The sequence below is a fragment of the Pteropus medius genome, unplaced genomic scaffold (genome assembly GCF_902729225.1).
Source record: "Pteropus medius unplaced genomic scaffold, Ma_sr-lr_union100, whole genome shotgun sequence".
Classification (NCBI taxonomy): Eukaryota; Metazoa; Chordata; class Mammalia; order Chiroptera; family Pteropodidae; genus Pteropus; species Pteropus medius.
In genome coordinates, this window is record NW_024349799.1 from 5478394 (window position 1) to 5496321 (window position 17928).

Sequence of the window (17928 nt, forward strand, 5' to 3'; positions counted from 1 at the left end):
CATCCTTGTTCTCTACTCATCAGATGCCAGTAGTATCTCCTGGTTATGACAATAAAAGATGTCTCCAGACGTTGCCAAATGTCTTATGGCAAATAAACAAACACTACCGTTACCAACTTGAGAATCACTGGTCTAGATAACGTCCTCTAGATTTTGGCTCTGACATTTACAAAATGGCTTCCTTGAGTAGGGACCTCTTTCCTAGGGACCTCTATTCACAGCAGTATATACTACATGCACTGACAGTGGTATTTTTACATTTATGTTTGAAGGGATATGATTCCTGTCCTTCTGCCACTAACCAGTAAGCTTCTTATTGGCAGAGGCCATTCCTGTTTTGTTTACTGTTGGGTCCACAGCACTTGGCATCTTAATTGACACATAGCAGGTGCTAGATAAATAACCCGGTGAACAAATGAACACATGGTGTCTAAATAAAGATCTGGCCAGTAAAAATTTGCAAATTATATGTATAGCCCAGATTTTTCTGTTTCTCTAGCCTTTGGAGTTTCTAAGAAGTTATTTATCTGCAGTAAATAGAAATAAATATATCCTTCAGCTTAAACCAACATTTTAAAGTTAGAATTTCTTACGTTTTTCAAAATCAGGAGTTCCTTCTCTTAACTATCTCCTCTAGCACAGCCTCTCAAAACAATCCAGTGATTCTTTCTTTTTAAAGATGGTTTCACATAAAATTATTCTAAGATATTCAAGACCTATTGGATTCTGATTTTTATTAGATGGGTGGTGTCATATTTTTAAAATTGTCTTCAGAAAACAGATGTTGGAATGTCTTCATATCTTCATCTTTTCCCCAACATTGTCTACAGGTATTACTTCATCAATTTATTTTTGAGACAGTATATTAAACCGTATAAATAATAAGTGCTCAAATGATAATTAATAAATAGACTCACCAAACCTAAACTAAAAATTAGGTTAAATAAGGAGAATGAATTTTTAGTAGACCTAAAATTATTTTATATTATTATAAGTTGCTTAGCAGTTTATTTCGGAAAAGGGAAGGAGAACAGCCAAATTGATTCTCTAGACTCATTGTTGAGTTGAACTCAAAATACTGCCATTAGCTTGCTGTAGAAACATTCTCCTTTGATTATTAATTCTCCCTCTTCACACTGTTGAAACTCTAAATGGTATAGCAAATCATCAAACTAAACTAGTTAAGTTTGGAATAGAGCACATAGGCTTTGGACAAAAGAAATCTAGATTTGAATATAAACTCTGTCTGCCATAGTTATTTATAAGCTTGTGTCCACTTCTCTTTGCTGTTCTTTCTAACAACATGAGTTGAGTAGCATTCTTTTGAGTAGCATTTCTTTTTCTCCAGTTTAGGAGGCTACTAATAACCTTTTCAGTTTCCAGTCAAAATGTGAAATGTTCAAAATATTTTATAGTTTAGTTGAAACATACTTATATCAGTAATTTAACTTTCCAAGACATGGGTATTTTAAAAATGCCTTTCCTCTCAAGTTTTCTGTTGCCTCTTTTCTCAGTCTCATTTTCCAAAATTTCTACTGACTGTGGATGGAAGGGTAAACTACTAGGTGACTGTTTTTATGTGCTGTCAAGGAAGATTGAGGGAAGGCCTACTTCTTCTTAATGTACTTATTTCTTTATTCTCTGATCAGTAAAATGCCTTCAACCAGGACACAGGTTTTCATTAAAGATTATACAAATAATTATTTTCTTTCCATGAGGATACTTCATTTTTTTTTTTTTTTCTATTACAGTTGATATTCAATATTATTTTGTTAGTTTCAGGTATATAGCATAGTAGTGAAACATTTATATAGTTTACGAGGTGATTAGTTTAGTACCCACCTGGTACCATACATAGTTATTAGAATATTATTGCCTATATTCCCTGTGCTGCATTTTATATCGCCATCGCTGTTGTGTAACTTCCAATTTGTGCTTCTTAATTCCTTCACCCTTTTCACCCAGTCCCCCAACCCTCCTGGCAACCCTCAGTTTGTTCTCTGTAATTATGAGTCTGTTTCCTTTTGTTCATTTATTTTGTTCTTTAGATATAAGTGAGATCATATAGTATTTGTCTTTCTCTAACTAATTTCATTTAGCATAATACCCTCCAAGTCCATCCATGTTGTCACACAAATGATTCTTGAGGATACTGGTTTTTTTTGTTTTTTAACATAATGAGCACTCTACATCAATTTTAGTATTATTGTTTACTTCTAATTACAGCCATATATGATGGTTATTTATCCCCCTTTTATTAATAAGGAAATGGGCTCTGAGTGGTTATAAATAACTCACTTATATAATTTTTAATTTAGTTTTTAGTTCATAAAAGGATTTATACTATATGTACTCTTTTGGACTTTTCACTTATTATATTACTAATGTTATTGTGTATTGCTGAAGATTATTCATTCTGACTGCTATGTAATTATTCATCCACCCTCCCATTGACGGACACTTGGAATGTTTTCATGTTTTTTTTGCTCTTTTGAACAAATATGAGCATTTCTTAGTGTAGGATAGATGAGCACATAGTAAGGAACCTAAGGGTATAATGAAAGAGACAACACAAAAGAGGAAAAAGGTAAATAAAAGAGAGCTTGGACATAAACAAAATAACCTTTAGTTTTGACAAATTAGTTTGATAACTTAATATAACTTAGTTTTGTCTAGGGCCATATTTGGGCAAAATCTCACCACAGGTTTGCCTGTGGCCTGGCAGGCCAGGCTACTTACCTCCCCACCAGGTGTCAGGGAAAGAGTTAGTGTTGACTATTACATCTCTGGTGGTGAGGTTTAGTATTAATTCTATATAGGTTTGAATGCTGTACTAATGACTGAAGGAAATATTCCTTCCCCAAAGTGCTTCTAGTCTTAGTGTAACTATGGTGTGGCCTAGCTAAATATGATACCCTAAGTATGCTTTTGGCCTGTGATATTTTTAGTATGGTATGTCTTCATATGATACTACTAAGGTCACAGAGATAATGTAAGCTTTGCTTTCAGAATTTACTATAATTTTAAAAGTAAATGATTCTCCTTGGAAATAATAATTAGTAGTTATTTATTGGACAGTTCTGGAAAGTAATTGCCAGTGTCATTAGTTTTAGGGAAAGGTATTCCTATTATCTATTCCTAAATCAACGGGTTGCCTAGTTATATATGGAAATCTAAACAGATGTAATGAATCGGTTATATTCTGAGAGAGGTTAGAATACAAATAATAGCCTTCAGAAAAGGCTTTTTGGTTTATGGTATGCTTGGCGGGAAGACTGAAAGAATGTTCTGAAAAAAGATTAGGCATGTAATGGAGTTTTTAACTCTTTGGTGTCCTGGGTTGAAATAAGTCAGGGGATAGAACCAAGAACCAGGGAACTTTAGAGCTTCAGAGGCATTATATTTATTGCGGTCTTTTAAAATTATTATTTAGATTTAATACTGATTTTTATTCAAGTTTAGACTTTCTCCAATGAGAGACCTGGAACATATTTTTAAAGAGAACCAAGTCTAATTTTAAAATTATGATTGAAATGACATGTTCTGGTAGTCTCACCAAATAAAGATGAGAATTTCCAGAGAATAACATTAAGCATATGACCCGTAAGAAACCATATGCAGAACATTGGCTCATTGTCAGGTTGCCAGGGTCTTATTAGAAGACAAAGTCCCCAGTTTTACCACACAAGAAAGTTTCCATAGCTCAGTCATTGAACTTGGGGGATGGGGTTGGCTGGAGCAGAGACTTTTTACCAGATACAGAATGTTCCATGCTCTTCTTTGCTGTCTCCTGTTTCTGAGTAAACTTGATGTTTGACCTCAGAGATGAACTTGCCTGTGGCAGAGAGATCATTTTAACCAGTGGGTAATTAAGTGTTTGAATCTTAATGCTGTTTCTTGTTCTTCACTCTATGGTGAGTGATCAGAATGAGCTATGTTGGCTTGGATTTTTTTCTTCTACAGAAAGAAAATCTATTCTTTCATTTTAAAATATGTAATGCCTCATGTACTTGATTCTCTTTGACTTTGATTATCTTAAAATAATCAGAGTTATGGAAGTGAGGAACGCAAATATTTGTATTAACTGAAAAAGGATACATAGATTTTAAGCTGCTGAGATTCACTTGTACACACTGATTTTAACATTATCTTTTTTAATTTAAGTAGTGTTTAAAAAAGAGACAACAGGCTCAAAATGGAGTCACTTGTCTAGGCCCACAATACCAAGCTGAGACTTAATACCTAACTTAATTACAGTTTCAACCTCTCAGGAGTGGAATCTTAAACCAATCAATCTGTAATTACCTGGTCAGCACTAGTAATGACTCTGGCCTCCCCTAGAAGAAGGTGACCTTGCCTGAAACAATCCACTCTTTGCTAGTAATTTCCTTGTCCCATCTTCCTGCCCATAATAGTCTTTCATTTATACAGCTCTTTGGAGCTCCTTTCTGTCGGCTAGTTGGGATGCCACCCAACCCATGAAATGTAGAATAAAGCCAATAAGATCTTTAAAATTTACTCAGTTGAATTTTGTTTTGTAACAGTAGAAAACGCCTTCCTTTTCATGTTCTGTTCGTGTAGTTTGTTATCTTCTCTTTTAACTCTTAACTCTTTTATATTTCTGTTACAAATATTGGGAGACAGCATAGTTAAAGATTAAAAAGGAATTCTGGAGGTAGACCGTTAGGTGAGAAATGGAGGTTCCTATTAGGTTACTGTTAACCATAATTAGAGCACCTCTGTAAAATGATGAAAACTAACATGCAATTATATTCTATATTCATAGAATTGTTGGGTAAAGGAAAAGGCAGGCTAAGGTTATGCCTGACACATTTTAAGTTTCAGTAAATATTTGTTGACTCAATGAATTCATTCATGCATTATTATGAGAGACCTCTGTAATTTAGGCTGAGGGAAAGACTAGTAAAAGCTAGAGGTGGAAAATACAAATGAAAAAAGGAAGGATGTGGGTTGGAAATTAGCATTTAGTAAGCACCTACTGCGCCAGATGTTTTACATACATTGTTATTGAATACGCATAACAAAACCTATAAGGTACTACCACTCTGCAGATGGAGAAACTGAAGCACAGAGAAGTTAAATTCATGTAAATGGTAAGATGAAAAGAGATAGAATCAAAAGCCTTAGTGGATTGATTGTCCTTAATCACATCTCCTTCAAAACTAGAGTGAAGATTCTAAGATCTTTTGGGAGAGAGAAGAGGAACAATGGGGGGAGCACTATAGAAGGCAGTGAGGTAATCTGCTTGAAGTTGAAAATTTGGTTGAGAAGTATCAGTTTCAAATGGCTGCTTTGTGAATTTGATAGGGAATCAGCATGAATTCTTTCTGTCCATTCTCGTTCACACTTGAAACAAGTTACTGCCAGAGTTACTTTGAGAGAGAAACCTACTTGTTCTGTACTGAAGGTTTAGATGGATCTTTTTCTCTCATTACTCTCTACTAGATTAAGTTCATCGAAAGCAGAGATCATGACTTTTTTCTTAGTTATCTACTGTAGTGATTTTCTGCCTAAGTAATGGTTGGAATAACTAGATTGTTCTTAGATGACATTGAAATCCAGTCAGTACTGTCACTTTTCTAATCCACTCATCATCATGCCACTTCGAATGATCTAAAGGCCAGTAAGCTCCTGTGCCGTTTCACCTTAAATTTAAAATTCTACAAACTATTCTTTATTCTTGACCTTTGGGGATGTGGGTCCCTATTGTTCATTTCATTCTTAGAACTCAGTGGGTCTTCAAGCCAGTCACAGATTGATTTGTCACTATATAAAGCTGCCACCAGTCTGTCATTTTCTGTAACTGAAATCAGTTGATTTTTAACAAGTTTTGTTTTGGCAGCCAATCACTTTTACTTAGTTCTCATAGACCGCTCCTTTAGCTCTGGCCTCATTCATTAACATAAATAAATGCCTGCTCGGCTCCTACTGCTCAAGTCCATTGTGAAAAGAGGTTTTGTTTTCAAAAGCTTCCCTTTAATGATAGCATATTTCAAAGAGTAGCTGCTAATTATAAAGAGATCTTACCTCTATTTTGACTTTTAATAGACTACAATTCCAAATACAAGGGCAATTGCAGATTCTTTTTTTGAAAGACCCCTATAATAGAAATATGCTGTGAGGCAGTAGCAACAATACACCTGATGTTTCTAGGTAAAGCGGCGGTCTTCTTTCTACACAGCTGCTAAGAAATGGATGGTGTCATGTGTTTATAATACTACTCAGCACACAATGGACTAACTTGAGTACAAAAGAGGTTTTAATCATTTGAAAGGGGCACAGATGCAGATGAAATTCAAGATGTTTTAATTCCAAATCCTGAGGTTGAATCACAACGTATTTTAAACAGAGACTGTCAACCCAAACTTGTATATGTGATAAAGTCCTAGATTGCTTATGTATTGCATAATTTTTATTCTGGATTTATTTTGAGATACTCTTCAAGATCTTCAGGTAAAAAGGAATTTGGTTTAGGTAGGCCACCACATTTCAGATCCAAATGCTAATAGAATACATCAGTTACCAATATTTCTTATAATATCAACTTCAATTAAATGGAAAAATGAATAACACTTTCATTCAAGTCAAACAGGATTGATTACTGGATCCCATTTATACTAGGTTAAATATAAGTTTATTTGTGGTTAGCATCAGTTCATTTACTTGTCATATTCCTGGCTTAATTAGATATCAGTTTTTTTCTCCTTTTTTCTTTCTCTAATCTCTGAGGACTGGAAGGCTACAGATATTAATGGAAGTCAGCACGATGGCCTTTGGCTTTTTCAGAAAGATTGCATGATAAACTCCCCACTCCCCACCTCCAGAGCTTTCTACCTTGGGAGGACAGACAGTTTCATTTGGAGGGCAATCTATCATTGTTGAATCAGGCCTGGAGTCTGAGATCCATTCTGAGTCATCGTGAATAGAGCTCTAGTACTGGTTGGGCCCCAGGGAAACTGGTGGTTAAATACTGTGAGAATCGTTATCAGACAGGAAATGACAACTCATTAAAATACTAACCGTTAAGCCTGTTTAGATCACTGCATGGGGGGTGGGGAGGAAAATTTAACTCTATAATGTGTGACTAAAATGTGTACATTTCTGAAAACAAAGAATTATTAATAAGACTGTTATCAAGAAAGGGCTAATCCATCTTGTTACCAAACTATCATACAGTCATTGTAATTGCCTCTTTTGTACAGGAAACAGATCAGCATGTGGTGGGGATGGGATGGGGAGGGCTTTTGATTTCATCCCTGAAAATATATCCTACTAGTACCGTGATTGTAAAATTCAGTCTATTCAGCAGAAGAGTCTGTTGGCTTCAGTCTAGAAGAGGACCATTTTCTGTTTAGGGCTCTACTCCTATGCTCCTGGGCCAGATCTCAATTGATAGATTTCTATGGCGTTACAGGATAAATTTGACCTTTGATTTACATACAATAATGCTCAATTGAGAAAATTCTAAAGATCCTGATTTTTATATGAAACATAATTATAAGTTTTAACTGGGGGCACAGGGTTTCTAAGGTTTGACTATCCAGATTGTTAAAGGTCCTTTTCAGAGTGGCATGTTAGAAGGATGAGCAAAAAAGAGACATCTAGTCCACATCTTTATAAAAATAGCTTCTTTTTTTTTCTCTATCTCTCTCTAATATATTACCTAACAGTCCTGCCTTGAATTGATCTACTAAGTCTTAAGATATGTTTTACCTTTTGGGAACAAGGTATAATATTTGTACCCCTTGCAATTTAACTTCATCGTCTAAACCAGTGGTCTCTACTATCATGTGGAACTAAAATTATAGAACTAATATTTATATTTATTTTAATCTTTGTTATTTTCTGTGTATTTTTTTGTAACATATAGTAGTACATATATGTAAAATTTATAAGGCTGTACATATGTGGAGAATATAGTTTACCATCAGTCTGATTGGCCCTCCCTCAATCCACATGCCAGAAAATTATATATCATGGATTATAAAAATAAACTAGAGGAAGAATGGGGTTCCACAATACAAAAAGGAGCTTACAATAGGCATGCTGCAGTTATTTTTTTTCTATCTTCATTAATCAGATTTATTCCTAGTTTTAATTAAACTAACTCTCACAGACAGGTTGCTTAAAATTTCCTATAAATAGTAGAAGGAAGATAATACTATTAACATACTCACAAGAAACAGCAAAGTTGCAACGTTAACATTTCACCCGTTCCTAGTATATGTCTATAGAAGTCAGTCAAAATATTTAGAAATTATCAATTTTAATTGATAATTAAAGGACAAATATATAATATGCTTTTAAATTGTCACTAAGGATAGCATGATTGCCATTATAATTAGCAAGCCATTTAAATTAATTTTTTTAATTTAATCTTTATTTTGTGCTTTTTAACTTGCTTTTGTGTGTTTTACTATTTGCATAAGTAATATATACATATATCAGAAATGTTTGCAGACCATTGGTCTAGGCTCCTCTGCTCTTAAAAGATGCATTGAAAAGTACTGGTCATTACTGGCAGTCTATTTCAAAAGGTCTCTATTATGCTTTCTTAATTATAGCAGCAGTAGAATTGATTAAACCCTTCTCTTCCCTTTCTTTAATACTACCCCTGACTTGAATCTTATTCTAAAAACATATTCTCACATTCACAAGCTGTCAAAGGTTTGACTAATAATACCCTAGACATTCTGAGTAACCATCAGAGGGATGTAAAATAAATCATCCTCAAAGTACTTACAGTGAAACGAAGGTAAAAGCCATTGTGCCCACACTTTCTTCTAAGAAAGATAAAGGCTTATTACCCTCTAGAACATACTAGGAAACCACGACAGACAGTATGTTTTTGGGAAAGCCAGTGTAACCCACATGATCACATTAATGCTAAGATCCTCAAAAAAAGTGGTAAGAAGGGAACAAAGCCTATAGTAAATAAAAAATTTACTTGATTAATACTCATTTAATTCTGTTAAGCATTTCAACTGCTTAAACGTTATATAGGCCCTGTGTAAATAGGGCTAAACAATAAGACAAATCAATTTTTTTTAAGTTCATGTTATTTCTGTGTTATTAAGCATTGTGCCCCAACTTTACAATGGCACATAGTAACAAAAAACACACACCTGGCTGGAAAAATCCAAATAATCATGAACAGGAAAATTTCAGGTCTTCTAATAGCAAGTCCTACTTCGATGACTATCTCTGTGATGAAGAGATTCGAAGTAAATCAAATGATATGTTTCTTGTATCTGGTGAACCAGTTTGAGAGTTACACAATTTGAAAGGAGTCCCTTGAAAACAGGAATAATGACGGATGAATTTTTGGAATGGGTGTGTGCTCAGGACTAACCCACAAATGAAAATTTAAGCATTGTGAGAAACTGGAGTAATCACACCACCCACTCTATGCAATCTCTGCCAGTTGTGATGCTTCCTCTGGATGGTTTTCTGGTTTTGTGGGTACAGAGAATAAAGCAGATCTTTATTTATAATGGGTCAACATGGGGAGAAGTTAAAATGCATATGTCTTATCAGATAAGTTATTTCCAGAAGTAAAGTCATATACGTATTAAAAACTACAGAAAAATAATAGATTTTGTTTGCATATTGGTCAGGGCCCTTGATAAAATTTTGCAAAGAAGTTTGTCTTGTTTCTGTTTAACACATACTTAGGTATGTAAGCATGGCAAAATATTGTTCCCAAGAAACCTCTTTTGAGCTCTGATGGGGGATGGGGGGGTGGTTGGATTTCTGTGGTTTTTTTACTTTACTTTTTTCCCCCTCTTTTGTTTGCATTTTCTGAGGGTTGGTTTGTTTTTTTCCTTTATTAAATCATTAACAAAAGTTCAAAAACTGCCATTAGAATAATTTGTTGAAAATTTGTTTTTTAATGAGTTACATTACCTGAAAAATTTTAATGTGTTCCAAGAATATAAATATCAAGATATTAGTATCTATAAAGCTTTTTCCGCCTACTATGTTTAAGGTCTGTAGCAAGGAGATGAGATCGATTTTTGGGTTTCTTTTCTGTTTTGTTTGTTTGTTTGATTTAAGGCTTTTTTACCTAGAGAAAAGTAGCTATTTACAAGGCTAGTTTAAGCATATTTAAGTCCAACAGTTGACTGAAAAATAGTTCTATGTGTTCATTCTCCTCCTACTTTTTATTCTTCTATATCACAAAACTGTAATACTTTGAATTTAATCAGCACCTAATGGCAGATGCAGGACTTTACCCACTCACTGTGGGTTGAGATGAGCATTCTTAGCCAGGTGCACAGGATACTCTGAATTTAACGGCTTTCAGAGAATGGCATTTAAGTTATTTCCTAAGCCAACTATAAAAAGCCACTGAACTGTGATGCAAGTTAGTCCTTTCCCCCACCCCAACTCCTCCATATATGTACCTTAAATTAATCTTAAATGTCAGACCGGACTCTTATTTTGTCTGCTGAAATAACTTAGAGATGAGGCTGCGGGCTGATATTATTGTTTGTCTTAAATGCGTGTTAATAGTGACAGCTATAATTTTCATTTTTATCTAGTCTATTGCTAAAATAGCTTTAGTGTTAATTAAGAAAGCTCTAGTATATGTGCTTTTATAATAAGCTGGGCCATCTGTGGCCTAAGCCATTGTTTGTAGAGAGAGATAAAACTAAAGTTTTGATAAATATATAAAACAGATTAAGAGGATCTGACAAGTAATTATTTATATAACACTTAAGACCCAGATTTTAAATGTTAACTTTTTAAAATTTATTCAGATCATATGGCATTTGTTCATGATGATTTTGATTAATATGTTCTATAAAAACTCTTAAGCTCTCTATTTTCAACTGTTTTCCTAGTCTTTTGTAATAAACTGCATCTCCCACCCCACCACCAAAAACTCTCCAAAGCATGTAACACCATAGCACCTTGAAAAGTTCATCTCAGCATTAGCCCAAGATGATTTTTTGCAAGTTGCATATCATGTAATTATATAATGACATATTCTCTATCAGCTAAAATGAATTTACAAGGCGAATCGTTTGTATCTTTTCAAATTATTTTGAAGAGCATCTAGAATGATTATTGTCAGTCCCACCCTCATTCCTCTCAACAACAGAAAAGTAGAAACTTCCAAGCATTGGGTCTTGGTTCTTAATTTTTAAAGAATGACTTGCCCCTGGAGCCCAGGAATGATTTGAGTGAAACTGTAAGCATTTCTGCTCAACTCCAGTGTGAAGTTAGAGGACTGAAGAAAGAACAAAACACATTCAGTGGTATCCAGCTCCTGGAGGACATCAAAAAAGGAAATTTTCAAGTCATTTCTTGTACAACCTAGCTGTTCAAATTATCATACAGTCATTTCAGCCTTTCTAAATAAAAGGTTTTTTTTTAACCTTCAAAAAATAAATAGTGGCTTGTCCTATGGCTCTCCTTGAGAGTTTAAAATAAGGGCCTAGGGCATTAAGTGTGAATGAATCGGCTTCTGAAGGAAAGTTCTTATAAATCTGCAGTCTTCGGTCTAGTCTTTTTGTGTATGTATTTTACTGGAATTTTTTTTTTTTTATATTCGTGGTTTGTTTCAAGTGTAAATGGATGAGCTATTCGCATTCCCTCCTGCATTACATAAGGAACTACATCAGGAAAATCTTCTAAAGAAAGTTATTTCTCCCTTTGCAGTCAGTCAGAACTGATGAACAGCAACATAGCTCAGACACTCCTCTTCTGGTTTACCTCACTAATGTAAGGCCACTTAAAAGTCAGAGAGAGAGAGAGAGAGACTGAGACTATCTGTTAAGAGACTTTCGCCCTTCCAGCCACTGCCTCTACTACATATGTCTATTCAAGGCTTTTTACATATCCTGCAGTAATCATTAAAGGACAGCTTCACCCCACACTGACCTCTCCTTTCTCCCTCCAGTTCCTTTGGAGTATATCTTCTGTACGAAAAAAAATTGGTATTGATTTGAAAATTCTTTTGTTCACAAAGCAGTTCGATGTGCTGTGTGTGTGTGTGTGTGTGTGTTTTGAATCCCCATGATTTTAAGTCCCCTGGGGGGATGTCCTATTTCTTGCAGTTTTTTTTTTCCCCATAGTACCAATTACAGTGTTGAACACAAAACAAAGACTCCATTAAGTGTTTGGTGATTGATAATTAAAATGATTAAAGAAAAGTGTCAGCCAGGAGTTTTGTATTTGTTAGCTTCCGATAAATACAGTAGCAAAAATTCTCTTCCTCTACTACTTTGCTTTTTATTACAGAAAGCAGCAACTGAATTTTTCTAGATACAAGGATGTGAAGTTAATAGTTACTTAAAAGGGAGAGCATTAGGCATATGTTGAAATACCTTTTGCTGGCCCCAGGAAAGAGATTGGGCTCGTTTACCTTTTAGCCCTATTGTGACAGATGAGGAAATACAGTGTTCAGAAAATACATATGTTTGGTTTTCTAAGTTGCCCCAAGTTACCATTTAAAAAAAAACACCTCAAGCATTTTTAAAAGGGAGTTGGTAGCTGCAGTCGCCAAAATGGTTTAATAGCACTGCCTCCACTTATTCTGGGTGAGAGGGAGCTCCGAGTACATAAACTTATCAGAGATCACCATCTCAGTCATCTCAGAACAAGTTGTTTAGTAATGTACTGTAGTTTCTGTGCGAACCATCTACCATAAACCACGAAGTGATTCAAGGTTCATAGTTCCTTCTTTGTTCCTTTGTTAATCACTGACTTCTGACTAGTGGGAGGTGCCTCCCAAATTTGCTAATGCATTCTTTTTGGAAAAGGATGACGCACAGATTGTCCTAATAAGGACTTAGATTGAGAAAGTACCGCCCCCTCTGAGAAGATGGGACAAGTCAGAGAGAGGGCGGGCAGTTTCTTTTTCAACTAGGGATGACACAAGCATAAGTCATTTCCTTATTAATCGGTTCAAACCAGTTCTTACAGGAACTGGTGGTGATAAATGTGGGACTTCTCAGAAGTCATTCATTTTATTCTTTGTACCACATCAGTGTGCAGCATCAGCTAAGTTCGCTTCTCTCTGAAGAGGAACTCTAATGCTAGGAGAAAGCTCAGCTCCTACTTTCTCCCAAACATGTTGGTGGGAGAGCGTTTTCTCCTTTAAGGGGTTGTTAAAGGATGAATTTTTGTCCTCTAAAAAGAGTTCACAAGATTGTGTCAGCTCTGCTGATAGTTTTAGTCTTTTCCTCTTTCCATCCCTGCTTTTTGATTCCAGACGGTAAGTGGATTTTTCATTAACATTATTCCTTCTTTTCTTCCCAAATGTATCTCGTTCCTTGGGTTATTGTACCGGGCCTCCAGTGCTGTCCCCGGCATAGGTCCATCTCTGCAGAAGCCATTCCAGGAATACCTGGAAGCCCAGCGGCAGAAGCTTCACCACAAAAGCGAAACGGGCACACCGCAGGTGAGACTTTACTCCCGTTTTCTTCTCTTCCTCACCCCCACCGCTTGAGGCTGAAACTGTAGTCACAGCACTCACTGGCATTTTTAGGCAAATAGAGTGAGGTCTGTTTGTCAGCTTTCCCTAACAAAAGTTGAGGCTGTTTACTGGGAAATTTGGCTAAATGAGCTAATGGAAAGTAATAGATCTGTTACATAGAATAAGTTAATGCCTCGATATTAAATGACTTATTAATAAGCAAGTATACTTCCTGAGTGGCTTTAAAAGTTAAAGTTTATAGCGTAACAAAGTATTGGACTTACTGAAGTCACTTAAATAGCTCCTTTTTTTTTTTTTTTTTTGCACTACTTTTCAGAGGTCGGAAATAATCATTTTTTAATAAACCAAGGCTTTAATATAGCTGAACATAAAAACTTTAAATTAAACTCAGCCTGCTTTTCCTGTAAATAGTTCTGTGACAAAGGGAAATGACCTGAAATGGGAAACATGAGGGGAACATAGTTGGATTACTTTTTTTTTGATGGCCTTATACTCTATGTGGTCCTTTGCTGCCCTCAGTTGACCAAGTATGCTTTCAGAAATAACTTATCTTTTAAAAGCTGCCCCAATATTGGAACAAGAATATGTAACTACCCTATACAGTGTCTATGTGGAGACTTTAATCAAAGACTTTATTCTAAACTACATAAATCAATATTGACTTTATAACCGACAAAGTGAAATGTTAATAACTAGATGTAAAAAGGTCTTGAATATATATTTCAGAGTAGCTGGAGACACAAGACTTCATCTTTAATTGTTCAGGCTTTATAGGTTACAAGCTCAAAGTTATCATTATTTTCCTTAAAACGTAGATGATCCCCTTTTTACTACTGAATTGATGAAGCGTTTCTCATTGATTGTTCTGCATTTATTCTTGCAGGGAGAAAACTGGTTGTCCTGGGTGTTTGAGAAGTTGGTCGTTGTAATGGTGTGTTACTTCATCCTGTCCATCATTAACTCCATGGCACAAAGTTATGCCAAAAGAATCCAGCAGCGGTTGAACTCAGAGGAGAAAACTAAATAAGCAGGAAATGTTTTTAACAGAAGAAATTATAATAGATGGGTTCTGCCTTAATTGGGAGGACTCGAAACCAGGAAGGAAAATTCCCTTTTCCATCCTGTATCACTTTAATTTTTTTTTCCCCCCTGAAAGCAGTTTAGTCCATATTTTGCACTGACATTCGTTTCCTTTGTGTGTTAAGGTAAGGTATCCACCCTCAATTTAATTCAAGTTGTGTTTTATTAGGGTGGAATGTGATGTTCAGCAGCAAACTTAAGAGTAACTGGCCTTCTGTTTTACTTTCAAAAGGCCCACGTGGTACAATTAAAGAATTCCGGACACCATAAAAAAAAGTTCCTAAATATGTTAAATATGTCAAGCTTTTTAGGCTTGTCAAAAATGACTGCTTTGTTTTTGAGTCATCAAAATGTATATAAATTATACTAGATTGGATAGCCTTGCATGTCTATCATGATAAAATTTAAGATGCCATCGTGCCCAACCCTTCCTTTCCCACCTACAAAAAAAAGGCCATTTTATGATGCATTGCACACCCTCTTGGGAAATTGATCTTTAAATTTTGAGACAGTATAAGGAAAAACTGGTTGGTGTCTCACAAATGAACTGACACCATTTTTTATTCTGTATATTTAGAATGAAGTCATAAAAAACTTTATAAAGACCTCTTTGATCATTCCAAAATTGTGTTTGTTTTCTTGAGCGTTTTGATTTTTCACTTCCTTTTAGCTTCTACTAACTGATTGGCAGGCATCCTTGCCAAATCCATAATTTCTTAAGCCTTCATTTCTTTGCATGAAAAGAGCCACCACCAGGACATTTTGTGTTAGGCTGGAATTGGACAGCTAGCTACACACTGCTGAAATGACACCTTAGGGATTGCTGTAGTGAGGCGAAAACAGTTGGTTTGTGAAAACAGTTGGTAGTATATAAATCAAAGAACACTGGAGAGAGAAATAACTCATTTAAAAAAAAACCACAACTTCATATGTTAATTTTAGCTCAGCATGTACTCGTTTTTAACAAATTTCTTTTTTAAAATAACCTAATTTTCTTGCCTTTTTCAGTAAGTATTTTGTTATGTGATTTTTCTTTTGGGATATTTCTGGTTTAACTTGGTCATTTTGTTTTTGCTTGGGAGGAAAATAAACAATTTCACTTTTTTCCCTTAGGAAAATTGGTACTGACATTATGTTAAGAATAGAATGGGGTTTAAATCTCAGCAGGCCAGAAATGCCTGATTTATCAAATCCTGCCTGAATGTCTGCTTGTTTTGCCTACCGTCGTGACATCTCCATGGCTGTACCACCTTGTCGGGTAGCTTATCAGACTGATGTTGACTGTTGAATCTCATGGCAACAGCAGTCGATGGGCTGTCTGACATTTTGGTATCTTTCATCTGACCATCCATATCAAATGTTCCCATTCAAACATTACCCTCAGTCATGGTTTATGATCAGAAACTTTGGTCCTTATGTCTAGTGGCACTTTGAATCTCTTATGCCATGGTATTGCAGCAATATCAAGATGATTTTATGGAAAATTGGGATAGTCTGCATCACCACAGCTAAATAAATAAAGTGTAAGCAACCTGCCTTGCGGGTTTTGAAAAGGTTTTTTCTCCTTCACCCAGGGACTTTGTAGCAGTATGACTGTTATCTTACTTGAAAAACAGTACCCAAATGCTTTGTTTTAGATAGCTTCAATTAACAACATAATTTTTTAGATTCTTTAGGATTAGTGTAAATTTCTAATCTTCCAGTTGTGTTTCATCTTCACCTGCATTTTATTTGGTGTTTGTCTAAAGAAAGAGGAAAGCAAATATGAATTGTACTATTTGTACTAAATCTTTGGGATTTATTGGTAAATTTATTTCAGGGTAAGGTGTTAGAAAAAGAAAAAACGATGTGTCTTAGGCTGAAGCTCTAAGTGATTAACTTAATGATTGGTTTGTTTGCTCTTTCAAATGAATTTGCTTTGAAAACAAATGAAGAGCAGCTCTCTTCCTTTTTCTCCTCCTTTCCTCCACTAAGTGTGGCATGCTCAGGTGATCCTGTTGGATTCCAGCTGGAGTAGTATGCTACTCTTGTGTTCCCGTGGTTGATTTGTTCCTTTCTTGTGTCCACCAAAAGTGGACGCAAACAACTACATGATCCCAAAGATATCCCGAGTTAATTCCAGCTGATAGGAGACCAAAAACTTTGTAAATGGATACCTTGATATTACTGCAAATAAAAAAAGGACCTGGGAATTCTGATTCCATCTCTACTTTAAGACTCATTTTGTGCCTTAAATATTTGCAATGTTTTGTCATGTCTCAATAATTGTCAAGGAGTAAATCCAGTGCAATACATCAGCAGTCCCTACACTTAGGTACTGTATGGAGCGGTCCTTTAAAACGACATCTTGTGGAAACAGGCACAGTTTTGTATTGTGTCTGTACTTAATCTGGAGTGTGGGGCTTGGAAGATTTTTACTTTCATTGGGATAATAGCCACTGTATCCATTCTCTAAAAATCCAGAAAAGGACAGTGCTGGAGTGAGGCTTCTGAAGCACACAAGTTAACTCAGTGTATGTAGTAACAAATGCTCCTCTACAAACAAGTTCAGTTCATGTTCCCAGGGTGCCCTATACTATATTATTTTAGGACAACATGAGGCTGTCTACCACTAGTCACTCAACACTGATTCAGTGAGTACAGATAATGCATTAAGCTAAAGAATTGATTGCCCTCTTGTACTCTGGGGTGAGTTGTGTTTTGACTGACCCATATGTGGAGGTGGAAGTTCCCAGCCTTTTAGCATCAAAAAGCCCTTAAATATGTTCTAAAACCCACTTGCCTCGATGTGTTAATGATTTCTACCCCTAACACGAAATGACCTTCAGAAAGTTTTTAATTCGAACTACATTTCATCTATAAAAACAGATACAGATATAGATAAGCCAGATCATCCTAAAGATTAAATCAGATAAAATGTAAAATATTGCCATGCACGTTCGTATATTCCAGATTTCTAATTCATCAAAGATAGAGCATTTGATGCATGTGCAAGAATTTTACAACGTTGCATACACTCCAAAAACAGATGTTTTTAACTTCAGCATATACACCCATATTTTGGAGTAGATGGTATCTTAAGTCAAATCCAAGATACAAATTAAAGAGCAGAAATTAATGAACTAATGACTTGATTTAATAAGACCAAAACTTTTTTAAATCTAAAAATAAGCCCCCAGCTAGCCTAGTTAAGATACAAGGCACAGATACACAAAATTTCCTATGAAATAATTGAAAATAACTTCTAACCTTCCCACCTTATGTTGACATTTTATAAGACAGTTAATACTAAAAAATCTGTAAGATAGAGGGAAAAAAAGGAGACTCAGCTTTTAATTCCTTGTTAGAAACTCCCATCCAAAATACCTAGTGAGATTTGC

The 17928-nt window shown here is 35.3% G+C and overlaps 1 protein-coding gene across 8 annotated transcripts in view; it reads left to right on the top strand.

Moving 5' to 3' along the window:
* VMP1 (vacuole membrane protein 1) overlaps positions 1 to 16757 on the top strand; it is a 106023-nt gene extending 89266 nt beyond the window's left edge. For 6 of the 8 annotated variants that reach the window (XM_039885817.1, XM_039885816.1, XM_039885810.1 and 3 more), the window contains 2 exons: positions 13330 to 13432; positions 14352 to 16757. In XM_039885817.1, the coding sequence (XP_039741751.1) occupies positions 13330 to 13432; positions 14352 to 14495 (247 nt within the window). In that variant the 3' untranslated portion in view covers positions 14496 to 16757. Of the gene's footprint in view, positions 1 to 5187; positions 5258 to 13329 lie in introns of all 8 variants that reach the window. The other 2 variants (XM_039885815.1, XM_039885814.1) reach the window with 2 other exon arrangements.
* Positions 16758 to 17928: the final 1171 nt, after the last annotated feature.